At 43.3% G+C, this 13,977-nt stretch overlaps 1 protein-coding gene across 10 annotated transcripts in view; it reads right to left on the bottom strand.

Moving 5' to 3' along the window:
* Phf20 (PHD finger protein 20) overlaps positions 1 to 13,977 on the bottom strand; it is a 106,354-nt gene that overhangs the window by 72,983 nt on the left and 19,394 nt on the right. For all 10 annotated transcript variants that reach the window (NM_001107795.1, XM_087652325.1, XM_087652335.1 and 7 more), the window contains one exon: positions 11,907 to 12,021. In NM_001107795.1, coding sequence (NP_001101265.1) covers positions 11,907 to 11,989 — 83 coding nt within the window. In that variant the 5' untranslated portion in view covers positions 11,990 to 12,021. The remainder of the gene's footprint in view (positions 1 to 11,906; positions 12,022 to 13,977) is intronic.

Below are 13,977 nucleotides of genomic sequence, written 5' to 3'. Positions count from 1 at the left end.
AAATGAGGTATAACCACACACCAAAACATGATCAGTGGAAAGAATCCTAATGAAAAAGAAAGCAAGAGCTGGAGAGATGCCTCAATGGTCAATGATTAAGACCTTTATTTGCTCTTGTAGAGGACCCAGGTTCAATTCCCAGAACCGACAATGCAGCTCCTAGCTTTCTGTAATTCCAATTCCAAGAGATCTGATACCTTCTTCTGGCTTCTATGGTGAGCAGCAGGCATAGAGACTCATACAATGAAAATATCCATACATATAAAATAAAAAACATAAAATACATATGTAGATAGAGAAAGACACCAAGTGGTAGATGAGACGGCTCTACTACCGGGCAACCGCACTTGCCACAACACATTGCCTGCACATTTGAGTTTGGTCCCTAGAAACCAAGGAAAAGTGCCACATGTGGTAGGATGTATTTGTAACCCCACATCTTCTGTGGTAAGGTGGAGGTGGAGACAAAACGGCCCATAGCTCTCAGACCATCTAGTCTGCAGCATGCAGAGACCCTGTTCTAACACTAGAGGAGGAACCAGACTCCTGAAAGTCATCTGTACTCTGTTCTGACTTCCATATGCACATTGTAATACTGTGTGCACAGACACACGCAAATAATGAATAAAAAAGAAACCAAAAAATAAAGGACATTGCAAATCAGATTTTTCTAATTCTTTGTACAGAAACTATGAGCACTTAATTAGAAATACAGTAGAGAGAATATGGCAGAAGGCTATGGAAGGCAGCAGACAGAAGCTACTTCACTGTGCTCACTGTAAGAACAGGGAAGGCCAGTCTGCTGCTTGGGACAGATGGTACGCTGCTACAGACAACAGGAAGAAGGCAGGAGCATCAAGCAGAGCAGGCACTTTCTATTCCGTCCGCCCAGAATCTTGACTAGGACACCGAAGCCTGTCATCTTAGCCAGCTTATCTGCACAAGTCTGGAAGTGAGTGGGGTAGACAGAATAACTCTCTGCAGAGACATGTACCCAGAAGCTATAGCTCCAAAAATTAGAACCACTTTTGGTTTGAGTTTTGTTTTTTTTCAAACAGCGTCTTGTTAGCCGACCTAGATAATACCCTGTAACCAAAGCTGGCAATGAACCTTTGACAACTCTCCTGCCCTCAGTCCCAGCACTGGGGTTTCAGGAGTTTCTTGCATGCCAGTCAAGGGCTCTGTCACTGAGCTACACCTCTATCAATAGCTACTGGTCATGCTTCATTTTGTTTGGGATGAGGTCTCATGCAGGCCAGGACTGCTTCTTGGGTACTGGGATTGTGAGTATATTTGTATAAGCTATAAGCTAAACAAATGGATTTCTTTAACACCAGCAACTTGGGAGGCAGAGGCAGAAGAATCTCAGTGAATTTAAAGCCAGCACCACCATCCCCACCCCAAGAAGTAAAAATCCAAATTGTATTACTTCTTGGGGACCTTGCATTTTGAAAACAAAGACAAATAAATCCATAGAGGCCCTCAGTGCACTGCTGTCAGCTGAGCTAAGTGAGCCTTACACCAACAGTGAAAATTCACATCTTTCAAGTCACTCTACCTCTGACCCTCAATTCCAAATAGGCCTTTATTTTATTTATGTCCTTATTTTAGTACTAGAAATCAAAACCAGGACCTGGATGCTTGAAATATATGCTCTACCACTGAGCTGTATCCTCCAATGCGCAGATGGGCATTTCTGGGAGGACTAAGTGAGACAGCCCATATAAAACCATTGGCTTCAATGAGCCTCATGCTTGTCACAACAAATCTGCAAGCACGTTTACTGTGCCTTTGGTTTGTCTCTCAGCAAGCATGTTAGCTGTCACTGCTGTTTGTCTAACTCGAAGCATGCTATGGTGAGGGAACCAGGGCTTGGGATAAGCAACACAGGCAAACTAAATCGAAGACCAGTAACAAGAAACATCCACCCACATTCCTGCTCTGAGTGTTCTCTGTGTGCTCTACTGTCACACAGATAGAAAAATATGATTAAGCCAGGCGTGGTGGCCTCACTTAATCCCAGCACTCACTCAAAGCAGATAGTTTCCATGGAGGCAGAGGCAGGCAGATCTCTGAGTTGGAGGCCACCCTGGTCTACAGAGAGAGTTCCAATACAGCACAGTCGGGGCTAAACAAAGAAATCCTGCCTCGAAAACCAAGAAGAAAGAAAGAAAGAGAGAGTGGGGGGGGGAGGAAGGAAGGAAGGGAGGAAGAGAGGGAGGGAGGGAGGGAGGGAGGGAGGGAGGAAGGAAGGAAGGAAGGAAGGAAGGAAGGAAGGAAGGAAGGATAGATGGATGGATTCCTTATTTTGGGCCCCTAGAGGTAATATACATAAAATAAATCTTTGAGACAGAGACAGAGAGAGACAGAGACAGAGAGAGAGCGAGAGAAAGAGAGAGAGAGAAACATTAAAAGAGAAAAAAGGAAGGAAGGAGGAAAAAGGAGTAACCATTTTTATGCCGCCCACCTTTTCCTTCTATGCAAGTAGCAGCATATCACGTAAACACAGCAGGAAGAAGGCACTTGGAAACAGTCTGCCGTTGGAATAAAACCAACAGAGATTCAAATCTCAGCTCCTCCACTTACGCTATAATTTGGAGAAGAAAGTTTCACCTCTGTGATCCTTGTTTATTCCCTCATCTATTTTTAAAAGACGCATTTTTGAAATTTTTATTTATGTGTATATGTTTATATGAGTGTACGTCACTTAAGTGCAGGTACCCAGAGGCTAGAAGGGTGTCAGATGTACTTTAACTAGAATTACAAGCAGTTGTGAGCTATTCAAAGTATATGCTGGGAACCAAACTCAGCTCTGCTAGAAAATCACCAGCAAGTACTAGTAACCATTGAGCCACCTCTCCAGCTCCTTAACTCATCTCTAAGCAGCAAGAAAGGGCCAGTGAGGGGGCTCAGTGGGTTAAGGGAACTTGCTGCCAAGCCTGAGACCTGAGATTGGTCCCCAGGATACATGGTAGAAGGAAAGAAATAACTCCTGCAAGTTGTCCTCTAACTTCCACATGTGTGCTATGGCACACCTTCATATATGCTCACATATAAATAAATATAATGATGATGACGATGGTGATGATGATGATGATGGTAAATAAATCAAAACGGCAAACAACCCCTTAGCTTGCTGAGAAATTTTATTAAAAATCAACTGTCTAATTCTGCAATATTGAAAACAGTATGAATTGGGGGATAGATTAACAGTAGAGCATTTTCAGAGGCTGGAGAGATGGGTCAGTGGTTAAGAGCACTGACTATTCTTCCAGAGATCCTGAGTTCAAATCCCAGCAACCACATGGTGGCCCACAACCATCTGTAATGGGATCCCATCCCCTCTTCTGGTGTGTCTGAAGACAGCTACAGTGTACTCACATATGTATAATAAATAAGTAAATCATATGTATGTATATATATATATATATATATATATATATACACACACACACATACACACACACACACACACACACACACATACATATACATATATATAAAAAGTAGAGCATTTTCTAGCATGCATTAGACCCCACAACCAATCTCCAGCACTGGGGAAAGTATGCTTTCTCTCTGGCCTATGGGCATAGACTTAGCTTGTGCCTAGGATGAACAAGCTCGGAGATATCAGGGAGCAAAGCAGATAGTTTCCATTCAGGTGACTTGAAAATACACCTATCAAATTCTCATCTTCTGACTAGTAACAGACCCAGTCACAGTCATGAATCCATGGGTACCTCTGATTCAGCAGAACTCTCCCTGGCTGCTGGTAGGAAGTGGCCAAATGAACAGAAGCAAGACGTCCTGAAGAGGAGACATTTCTGGTGGTAAATTTGTCTTGGAAACTCCCTATCTATTCAAGCAAAACAGTCCATTAAAAATGTTACAGGAAGCCATTGTTTTACACTAACCTGCTACTACATGAGGCCCCAACTCCCTGACATACACATCAAAATGGAATAACTCAGAGGAAAGTCTCAGGTCGCTAAGCTGGAACTAAGAAATCAGGATTGGGATGGTAAGAGCCAGGCTCCCCACACAGGCCAATTTCAACTGGCATGATGAAGTTCTAAAAGCCTTAATCCTAATTGAAAGATCTTAAGATGACGTACATTGCTATGAACCAGCTATTGTTTTACTGTTCTGTCTCCCTGGGTTGCTTACAAAATGAACCCAAGTATGGTGGCTTACACCTTTAATCCTTGCACTCAAGAGGCAGAAGCCAGCAGATCCTACAAACTTCAGGCCGGTCAGGGCTAAAAACAAACAAACAACAACAAAGTGTGAAGTAAACTTGTAATTTCTTTCGTCTTTCCCTGCTTCCTTGCTTCCTCGCTTGCTTTTTGCACCGCTTTCTGTACGTGGGGATTAAACCAAGGGCTCAGGCATTCTGGGCAAGATCTCTACCACTGAGTCCTCTTCTGCTTTCTTTTGGTTTGCTTACTATTGTTTACTGAGAAAGGGTCTTGCTAAACAGCACAGGCTGCCTTGAGCTACCTGTGTAGTCTGATGGCTTTAAACTCCCCACCTCCCACTTCAGCCTCCAGAGGAGTTTGTTTCATTAAGTGTTCCTGGGGAAATACAAGATGGAAATACTACCAAGAATCTATGTGTCACAACTCATAGGTTGTCCAGTTGTGGTAGTTCAGGACTGTAATCCCAGAACATGGGAAACTGAGTCAGGAGGGTGACTAGCCTAGTCCAGCCTGGGTAGCATAGGGAGAAAGGAAAAAATAAACAAACAAACAAAAACTGTGACAGTCTAAATGTGCTTGGCCCAGGGAGTGGTACTATTAGGAGGGGTGGCGATGTGGGGAGAAGTGTATCATGGTAGCTGTGGGCTTTGAGACCCTCCTCCTAGAAGAGGGTCTGGCCCTGGCGTTCTTTGGATAAATGAAGCTGCAGACCTCTCAGCTCCTCCTGCACCATGACTGCCTGGATGCTGCCATGTTCCTGCCTTGATGATAACGGACTGACCCTCTGAGCCTGTAAGCCAGCCCCACTTAAATGTTGTCCTTTATGGGGCTGGGGATTTAGCTCAGTGGTAGAGTGCTTACCTAGGAAGCACAAGGCCCTGGGTTCGGTCCCCAGCTCCGAAAAAAAGAAACAAAAAAAAAAAAAAAAATGTTGTCCTTTATAAGAGTTGCTTTGGTCGTAGTGTCTCTTCACAGCAATGAAACCCTAAGACAAACTATGACCCCAACCCCATCCCCACACACATACACATTTGGCCTGGCAGTAAGTAGTGGCGCTTGGGAGGAAAAGTCAGGGGGATCTCTCTGAGTTCAAGGCCGGCCTGGCCTACAAAGTGAGTTCTAAGATATAGACAAGGCTACACAGAGAAACCCTGGGGGCTGGGGAGGGGGGCATGGAACAAGACACCCCCTAAACAAGAAAAACCGGCCATGGACTGAGAAGTGAAGACCAAAGGAGACAGCTAAGGAAGAGAGAGCTTACATCCTAAAGCACACTTTGTCTCAGTGGGCACCTCGCAGAAACACTGTAATGAGATGCTCACAACAAGCAGTCCTACCTACACCAAAGCTTGCAGAAACAACAATGTGTATAAACAAATGCTCAGGCCAGTGAGAATGCATGTTAAAAAGCAAAAATCTGGGGTTGGGGATTTAGCTCAGTGGTAGAGTGCTTGCCTAGCAAGCGCAAGGCCCTGGGTTCTGTCCCCAGCTCCGAAAAAAAAGAAAAAAAAAAAAAAAAAAGCAAAAGTCTGGGGAGGGGAACACCCATATAGAAGGGGAGGTGGGGGGTTAGGGGGATGTTGGCCTGGAAACCGGGAAAGGAATAACATTCGAAATGTAAATAAGAAATACCCAAGTTAATAAAGATGGAAAAAAAAAAGCAAAAATCCAACCTCCAATGCTTACCACACTTGCCACCAAGCCTGACAACCTAAATTCAATCCCTGGAAGCCACATGGTGGGTGGGAGCTGAGTACTGACTCCTATTTTGCCCTCTGACCTCCCTGTACATATTCACACACACAAGATAAATAAAAATGCAGAAATTGGAATATAATAATAAAGAAAACTGCTGTGTAGTAGCATATGCCTTTCATCCCAGCCCTTCGGGGACAGAGACTGGGAGATCTGTGAGTTCCAAGACAGACAGAACAATAGTAAGATCTGATTTCAAAAAGAGCAAAAACAAACACAAACCTACCACCAGAAGCAGGAAAATCACAGCGAGCTGGAGGCTGGCTTGGACTAAAGTGCAAGACACCCTGTCTTAAAACAACAATAATTATGGTTGTATTTCCTTGATAAGTTAAAAATGGGACACTAGGAATGATCCTATCTAATCCATGGAACAATCAATTATATTTCATTCTGCCTATATGGAAACATGAGGCTAGGAAGGTAAAATAATTTAACCAAGGAAACTCAGCTAGTAAAAAGAGCATTTTAGACCTGAGTTCAGGGCATCTAGCTAAAAACTACATCCGTTTCTTACTGTAGCAGATAGGAGACTCAAACACTGTAGTAATGTTCACAGGCTGGCCTATTGACTTGCTATTTAAATTTGGAAGGGCAATCAAGACAGTAAACTAATCAGGGCATGATGCAGGGTTTTAAGTAGTTACCCACACCCAAGGGACCTAGCCAACCAACTGACACCAGGGACAGCATACTGTCCCTCCTGCCCCCACCCCGGACTCTGTTTGTGCCCAAATGTTCAATGAAGCTTTACTCTTGGCTGCCCACTGACCTTTCCTGAGACCCTATCATCTCTTGACACAGAACAGAACACAAGACTCCACTAAAAGACCACTCCAGCCACCAATGGCCCCTTTGTCTCCTGGACAAGACCCAAACCAAGCAGGAAAGCATTTTAGTCATTGCCTGATAAAAAGTTTGCTAAATTGAAAACAAATAAATGTGACTAGGGCTGAGCAGTGGTGATTCAAGCCTTTAATCCCAGCATTTGAAAAACAGACAGGCAGATCTCTGTGAGTTCAAGGCCAACCTAGTCTACAGATTGAGTTAAGACAACCAGGGATACAGAGAAACTGTCTCAAAAAAAAAAAAAAATGATGATGATATTAAAATGAATGAATGGGAAGGACTGGGAATTAGGTCACTTGGTAAAGTACTTGCCTAGTAGGCACAAAACTCTAGGTTAGACCCTCCATGTGGCATAAACCAGGCTTGACTGCATGCTTCTAATCCCAGCACTTAGATGGAAACATGAGAACCAGAGTTACACAGTGAGTCCTTATTGCCAAAATAGTAACAACAATAACAATAATAACAAAAAGGAAGCTAGTGGGCGACTCAGTGGGTAGAAGAGCCATTGCCATGCCTGATAACAGAGTGATCACTGGAACCCACACAGTAGAAGGAGAGCTCTACTTCTGAGAGCTGTCCTCTGACACACACACACACACACACAATCAATCAGTAATAAACAAAGAAACAAATACGTGTGATACTTTTTAAAGGCTGTGAAGATGCTAGGCACCTTAAGGAGCCTGCAGCTAGGTCTAATGGTCTGAGTTCAATTCAGAACCCACATAAAGATAAAAGGAGGGAACTGACTTCCCAAATTACCCTGATTTCTACACACCACCATGACACAAGTGTATACAATAAATAATAATAAATGTAAAATGTAATGAAGAAAAAAAAGAAAGAAGGAGAAAAAAGAAATTAAAAAGACACACACCTGTAATCACAGTACTCAGGAGTCTTGAGGCAAGAGGGAATAAGGTCCAGGGCACTGAGCGCTACACAGTTGGACTGTACCTCCAAGTCACCATCCTGGGCTGGAGAGATGTCTGTGTCTGTGGAGAAGAGCACTCCTTTCCCCTGAGGAAACCCAGGGTCCCTTCCCAGCACAACATCCAGCTCACAACTCTATGTTCCTTCATTTCAGGGACACAACCCCTCTTCTGTTTTATTGCTGTTGTTGCTGCTCCCTTTTTTTTTTTTTTTTTTTTTGAGACAGGGTCTCTCTGTATAGTCCTGCCTGTCCTAGAACTTGCTTTGTAGACCAGGCTAGTCTCAAACTCAAGAGATCCATCAGCCTCTGCCTCTGGAGTGCTGGGATTAAAGGCATGCAATGCCATTTGGCCTTAAAACAACTTTTGACTTCCACAGGTTCCTGCACACATGTATAGCACATATACACTCAGGCATACGCACAGACATACAAAAGTGAGAGTTGGCTTGGCTCTTGAGAGGTAACCCAGAGGTTAGAGCATTGGCTGTTCTGAAGGACCTGGGGACTCCCAGCCCACACAATGGCTCACAACTCTCTGTAACTCCAGTTCCAGGGAATCCCACTCCCTCTTCTGACCTATGTGGGCACCAGACATATGTGAGGTACACAGACATGTAGGCAAACTCTCATATGCATAATACTTTTACATTTTTAAAAATAAATAAGTGTATTTTTAAGTAATAAATCCCAGAATTCAGAAAGCTGAAGTAGGAGGATAAGACCTCTCTACTCTTTCTAAAGCAAATTTAACAAAAATGTATTTTCTGATTCTGATTAATAAATAACTTTTCACGGGTTGGGGATTTAGCTCAGTGGTAGAGCGCTTGCCTAGGAAGCGCAAGGCCCTGGGTTCAGTCCCCAGCTCCAAAAAAAAAAAAAAATAAATAAATAAATAACTTTTCTATAGTTAGTTTTACCTGTAGCTTGATTTTTTTTTTCAAATATAAACAAAAATATAATTAAGCCAGGCGGTGGCAGCACAAACCTTTAATCCCAGCACTTGGGAGGCAGAGTCAGGTAGATCTTTGTGAATTTCAGACCAGTCTTGACTATATCGTCGGATCCTGCCCAAAAAAAGTTCCTCGATTCTCTAACAACATTTTTTTTTTTTTTTGGTTCTTTTTTTCGGAGCTGGGGACCGAACCCAGGGCCTTGTGCTTCCTAGGTAAGCGCTCTACCACTGAGCTAAATCCCAAACCCCTCTAACAACATTTTTATTTGGGGTTGTTTATCAAGATAAGATAAAGGTAACTCAGGTTAGCTGTAAACTACTAATGGATCCTCCTGCCTTAGCCTAAGTGCTGGAAATACAGGTGTGCTCCATCACACTCAATAAATGCACAGCCTTAAAAACAAAGTCAAAACCAGGGCTGGAGAGATGGCTCAGCACTGGCTGTTGTTCTTCTAGAGGTCCTGAGTTCAACTTCAGCTCACAACTGTCTGAAACTCCAGTTCCAGGGTCTGACACCCTTGCACCGACAGTTTGGTGTAAGCAAAACACCAGTGTATTTTAAAAAAACAAAGTGGGTGGAGCATAGTTAGTACCTTTAATTCCAGCACTGGGGAGGGATAGGAAGGTGGGTCTCTGAGTTCCAGGCCTGCCTGGTCTATAGAACAGGAGAAATTCTGTCTCAAACAAGCAAGCAAACAAACAAAAATGCCCAAAAACCCACCAAAATCGGACAGAAAGATGGTATAGTGTATAAAAACCTGAGTGCTATCCTTGGATCCTACAGTAAAAGGAGAGAACCATAAATTGTCCTCTGACCACCACAAATGTACTGATGTGCATACACTAAAATTAGTTACATACACTCACACACGTGAGAATAATAAAAAATAAAATTTAAAATTGTACTGGGAGTTTTTGTCAACTTGGCACAGGCTGGGTCATTTGAAAAGAAGAACCTCGATTGAGAATATGTCTCCATCAGACTGACCTGTAAGTCTGTAAGAACATTTTCTTGATGAACAATTACAGTGGGAAGATCCAGCTCACTTTGGTCATGCCACCCTTGGGCAGCTGGTCCTAAGGAGCAAGCCAGTGAGCAGCACTCCTCCATGGTCCCCACTTCACTGAGTGCCCGATTCTAGTCCCTGCCTCGCTGGAGTTCCTGCCTTGGCTTCCCCTCAAGGATGAACTATGACCAGACTTAAAAGCCTTTCCTTCCTGAGTTGTTTTTGGTCATGGTGTTTATCACAGAATAGAAAGCAAACTCAAACAGAAACAGGCCAGGGATGTAGAAAGAACAATGGTCTAATATGCACAAAGCCTTGGGTTCAGTCCATTTCCCCTTGGCAGCCAGGAGGGGTACAGGGAGAACAACAGACTGACAAGGCTGGAAAAGGGCTTCCTACACAAACATGAGGACCTGCGTTTGAATCCCTGGCGTTCATGGAGAAGCTGGGCACAGTGCCCTTCGCCTGAGGAGGGGAAAGAGATAGGCAGGTCATGGCACCTCCCTGGCCAGCCAGTCAAGCCAAAGCAGCAAGTTCCAGGTTCAGTGAGTGACCGTCTTCAAAAATACAACACAGATGTCCATTTTATGCTGCCTTCCACATGCATACACAGGGAAATGACCACCATGCCTGCATACATAGGCAAATGCACTTGAAAACACATACACGCATGCATACACACAGAAATACACAGTTGAAACCAATATAAGAAATAATTATAGATAATGCAAATGACCTAAGAAACTGTCCACTCTCAGTAATTCTGTCCACAACCAGTACAAATGCAACCAAACTACATTTTCTTTACTTCTGAAGTGGTAGGAACTGATCGCAGGGCCTGACCCATTCCAAACAACATTCTACCACTAACTCCTTTCTGGTTCAGTGACTTTATTCCTAATAGCGTGGACAGTTTTCTGCCCAATAGCATTCATTCCCCAGACCTCTGCCTATACCCCAAAAACACAGTCAAACTATTCTGAGATAACTATCACAAGTGCTCTTCCTCAGAAAAACTCAAAAGGTTTTTGTCCTGAAACCTGTAACTGGTTTTGAGCACCAAGAAACCAATTGTACATGTCCACAACTGCAGCAGTCCTGGGAGCTGTTTTATTATTGTTGTTGTCGTCGTTTTACTATTGTTGTTGTCGTCCTCTTGGTCTTCTTCTTCATCGCCATCTTCTTCTTCTTTTTCTTTTCCTCTTCCTCTTCCTCCTTTTAGGCAAGGTCTCATGTAGACATAGCAGGCCTCATATTCACTGTGCAGCAGATAAGATAACCTCAAGCCTCTCTCTCTCTCCAAACCTAGGTTTATCCAACCTGGAATCCAACTCAGGGCTTTGTGCGTGCTAGATAAACACTCTACCAACTGAACCTGAACTCTGATGGCTAGCTTGTCTCTGGGGGTCAGGAACTCACTCAGCAGGTTATGCTGGTCTAGAACTCACTATGCCCAGGCTTTGCTCCAGTCCTCAGTAAACCCTACCTTAGCCTCCTGGCTGCTCAAAGTTCAGTGTGTGCCACCACTGTTTATGTTTATGAGTTTATGTTTATGTTTAGTTATGTTTAGTTTTTGAGGTTACTCTCCAAATATTCAATATATGACTCTCAGAATAACTCCCTGATGCCAACATTACCAGTGACTTTGACCACATTATAGGAATGTTCAAAGAATCTGACAGCCAGAGGACAAAAGGCAGTAACACAAGTCAACCACAGTGGCAGGGACATGTAGTCCCAGGACTTAAGAGGCTGGTCTACCAATTCATGGTCAGCCTCAGTTACTAGAAGCCTTGTCACACAAAACAGACAGCATTCAGCAATGCACAAGAGTCCTCAGCTTTTTATCTGATAACCCTGAAAAGCAACCCTGGGTAGGAAGGACCCTACACCTGGGTTAGCCACCCTACACCACACCCAGAGAGCAGGAGGGGCTGTGCCCATCCAGTTCCTCATCTCCATTCTGAGCAGGCAGCCCATCTCTTTCTGTCAGGCAAGAGTGAGGAAGCTTTCCTTTCCCATGGCAACGCCTGCTCTGCTTTCTCATAACTCCCTCATCAAACAGGAGAACCAGAACAAGTGTGACCCAGGGATCCTTGTACTACAGAGAAAGCTGGAAAATACCACAGAAGCACCCCACTTTATCAGTGCTAGTGAGATGCCCTCCCTAACATGCTTAAAATAGCAGAAAAAAAATATAAAAGTACCAGTTTTTTAAACGGTCCCGGGCTTCCAACTGGGCTCCCACTTCAAAGCTGATTCCTCGTCTGTTAGGTGGGTGCTTGGTCATTTTCAGTCATCAACGGGGCTGCTTTTATTCTCCTGAAAAAGCCAATTAAATATTCATGAAACCTGGGAAAGTCTGCCTCGGGTGTAGCATCACCACCAAACATTGAAAAACCAAGCAGGCATTATTCAAAACACCCAGCTCCATGACCCTGTCAGCGCCTTGTCTGGTGCCACCCCTCCTATCGGGTGTCCCCACTAACAGCACCCCTAACCTCTCCACAGCCTGTGTGATCTCTGAAAGTGTGGAGGACTCTCTCAGCAAGCTTCACCAAGGGCTCATCTATGAAGTACGTCCTTCAGAACTCCAATCCCAGCTGCTCTTGTGATTAAGTTCAACCACGTACCAACACATTCAACAAGTATCTGTCCAGAAACGATTCAGTCAAGACCCAAAGAGACACACAGTTCTTACCCTCAAGGAGCCTCCGATTATAAGGTAGCCAATGAACAGAAGTCAGCTAAAAATGCAATTGCTATAAAATTTAAGTGCTAGAAAGGAAACAAATAGAAGCTGAGAAAGTAGGCAAGAATGTAGAGCCAAGAGACAAGAGAAACCCCAGAGCCCAGGGGTTAGTGACAACTCTGAACAACAAAGCAAGAAAAGACAAAAAAAAAAAAAAAAAAAAAAAAAAAAAAAAAAGGGCACCTGATCCTACCTTTGAAAGAGTAGCCAAGGGTTGGGGATTTAGCTCAGCGGTAGAGCACTTGCCTAGCAAGCGCAAGGCCCTGGGTTCAGTCCCCAGCTCCAGAAAAAAAAAAAAAAAAAAGAAAGAAAGAAAGAAAGAAAGAAAGAAAGAAAGAAAGAAAGAAAGAAAGAAAGAGTAGCCAAAAAAATTGTAGGGCTGAATGCAGCTTGACTTGGGAGTACAAGGCCCTGTGTTGATCCCCAGCACCAAATAAAGCCAAGCTTGGTGGCCATCCATCCCTATAGTCAAAGTAAGTAAGCAGATGCAGGGGACTTTCCGTACTTTCCTTTAATAGATCAGCACCCATATGGCAACTCAGCTTTCAGAGGATCTGACACTGTTCTGGCCTCTGCAGAAACCAAATGCACACAAGGTACGCAGACATACTCACCTAGGGAGTCTGAAACCAGCCTTACCTTAAAAGGAACAATGAAAAAGGAAGAGAAAGTTCTGGAGCAACATGCACAGCTCAGCAACACAGTAGTAGAGCACTTGCCTAGCAAATACAAAGCCCCAAATACCGTCCAGCACTAAAGGGACCAGGAGGGCACACACTTAATCCAACGCTCCAGAAGAGGAGGCAGACAGATCCCTGTGAGGTCCAGACCAGCCATTATTAACAGTGAGACCCAAATAAATGTAATGAAATAAAGCCATCTTAAAAAAAGAAAGAGACACAAACAAACAAACAAAGCTAAGTATGGTGGTATAAGCCTTTAATCCCAGAAAAGTCAGCCTGTCTACATGAGTTCTAGAAGAGCAAGGTATACATAGAGAACCCCATCTCAAAATGCCTAAATAAATAAATATTTTAGATATTTATATTTTATATAAACATATTTATGTGTAATATATTTATATATAAATATATGTATTATATATTTTATATCTTTAAATATAAATAAATCCATACATACAGACAAAAACACATAAATAAGGAAGGAAGCCTAATTAAGGCCACTCACAGCTCTTCCAGAAACCAGAGTTTAGGGCTGGAGATGGCTCAGTGGTTAAGAACACTGACTGCTCCTCCAAAGGTCCTGAGTTCAAATCCCAGCAACCACATGGTGGCTCATAACCACTTGTAATGAGATTTGATGCCCTCTTCTGGTGTGTCTGAAGACAGCTACAGTGTACTTATATATAATAAATAAATAAATCTTTAAAAAAAAAAAAAGAAACCAGAATTAATTTTCTAACACCCACATCAGATAGATCACAATCACCTGGATCCCCCACTCTGGCCAATAAATAAATAAATAAATAAATAAATAAATAAAAGTAGGTAGGTAGGTAGGTAGGT

The sequence above is a fragment of the Rattus norvegicus genome, chromosome 3, assembly GCF_021556685.1.
Source record: "Rattus norvegicus strain SHRSP/BbbUtx chromosome 3, alternate assembly SHRSP_T2T, whole genome shotgun sequence".
Lineage (NCBI taxonomy): Eukaryota > Metazoa > Chordata > Mammalia > Rodentia > Muridae > Rattus > Rattus norvegicus.
This window is presented reverse-complemented; position numbering and strand designations above follow the sequence as displayed.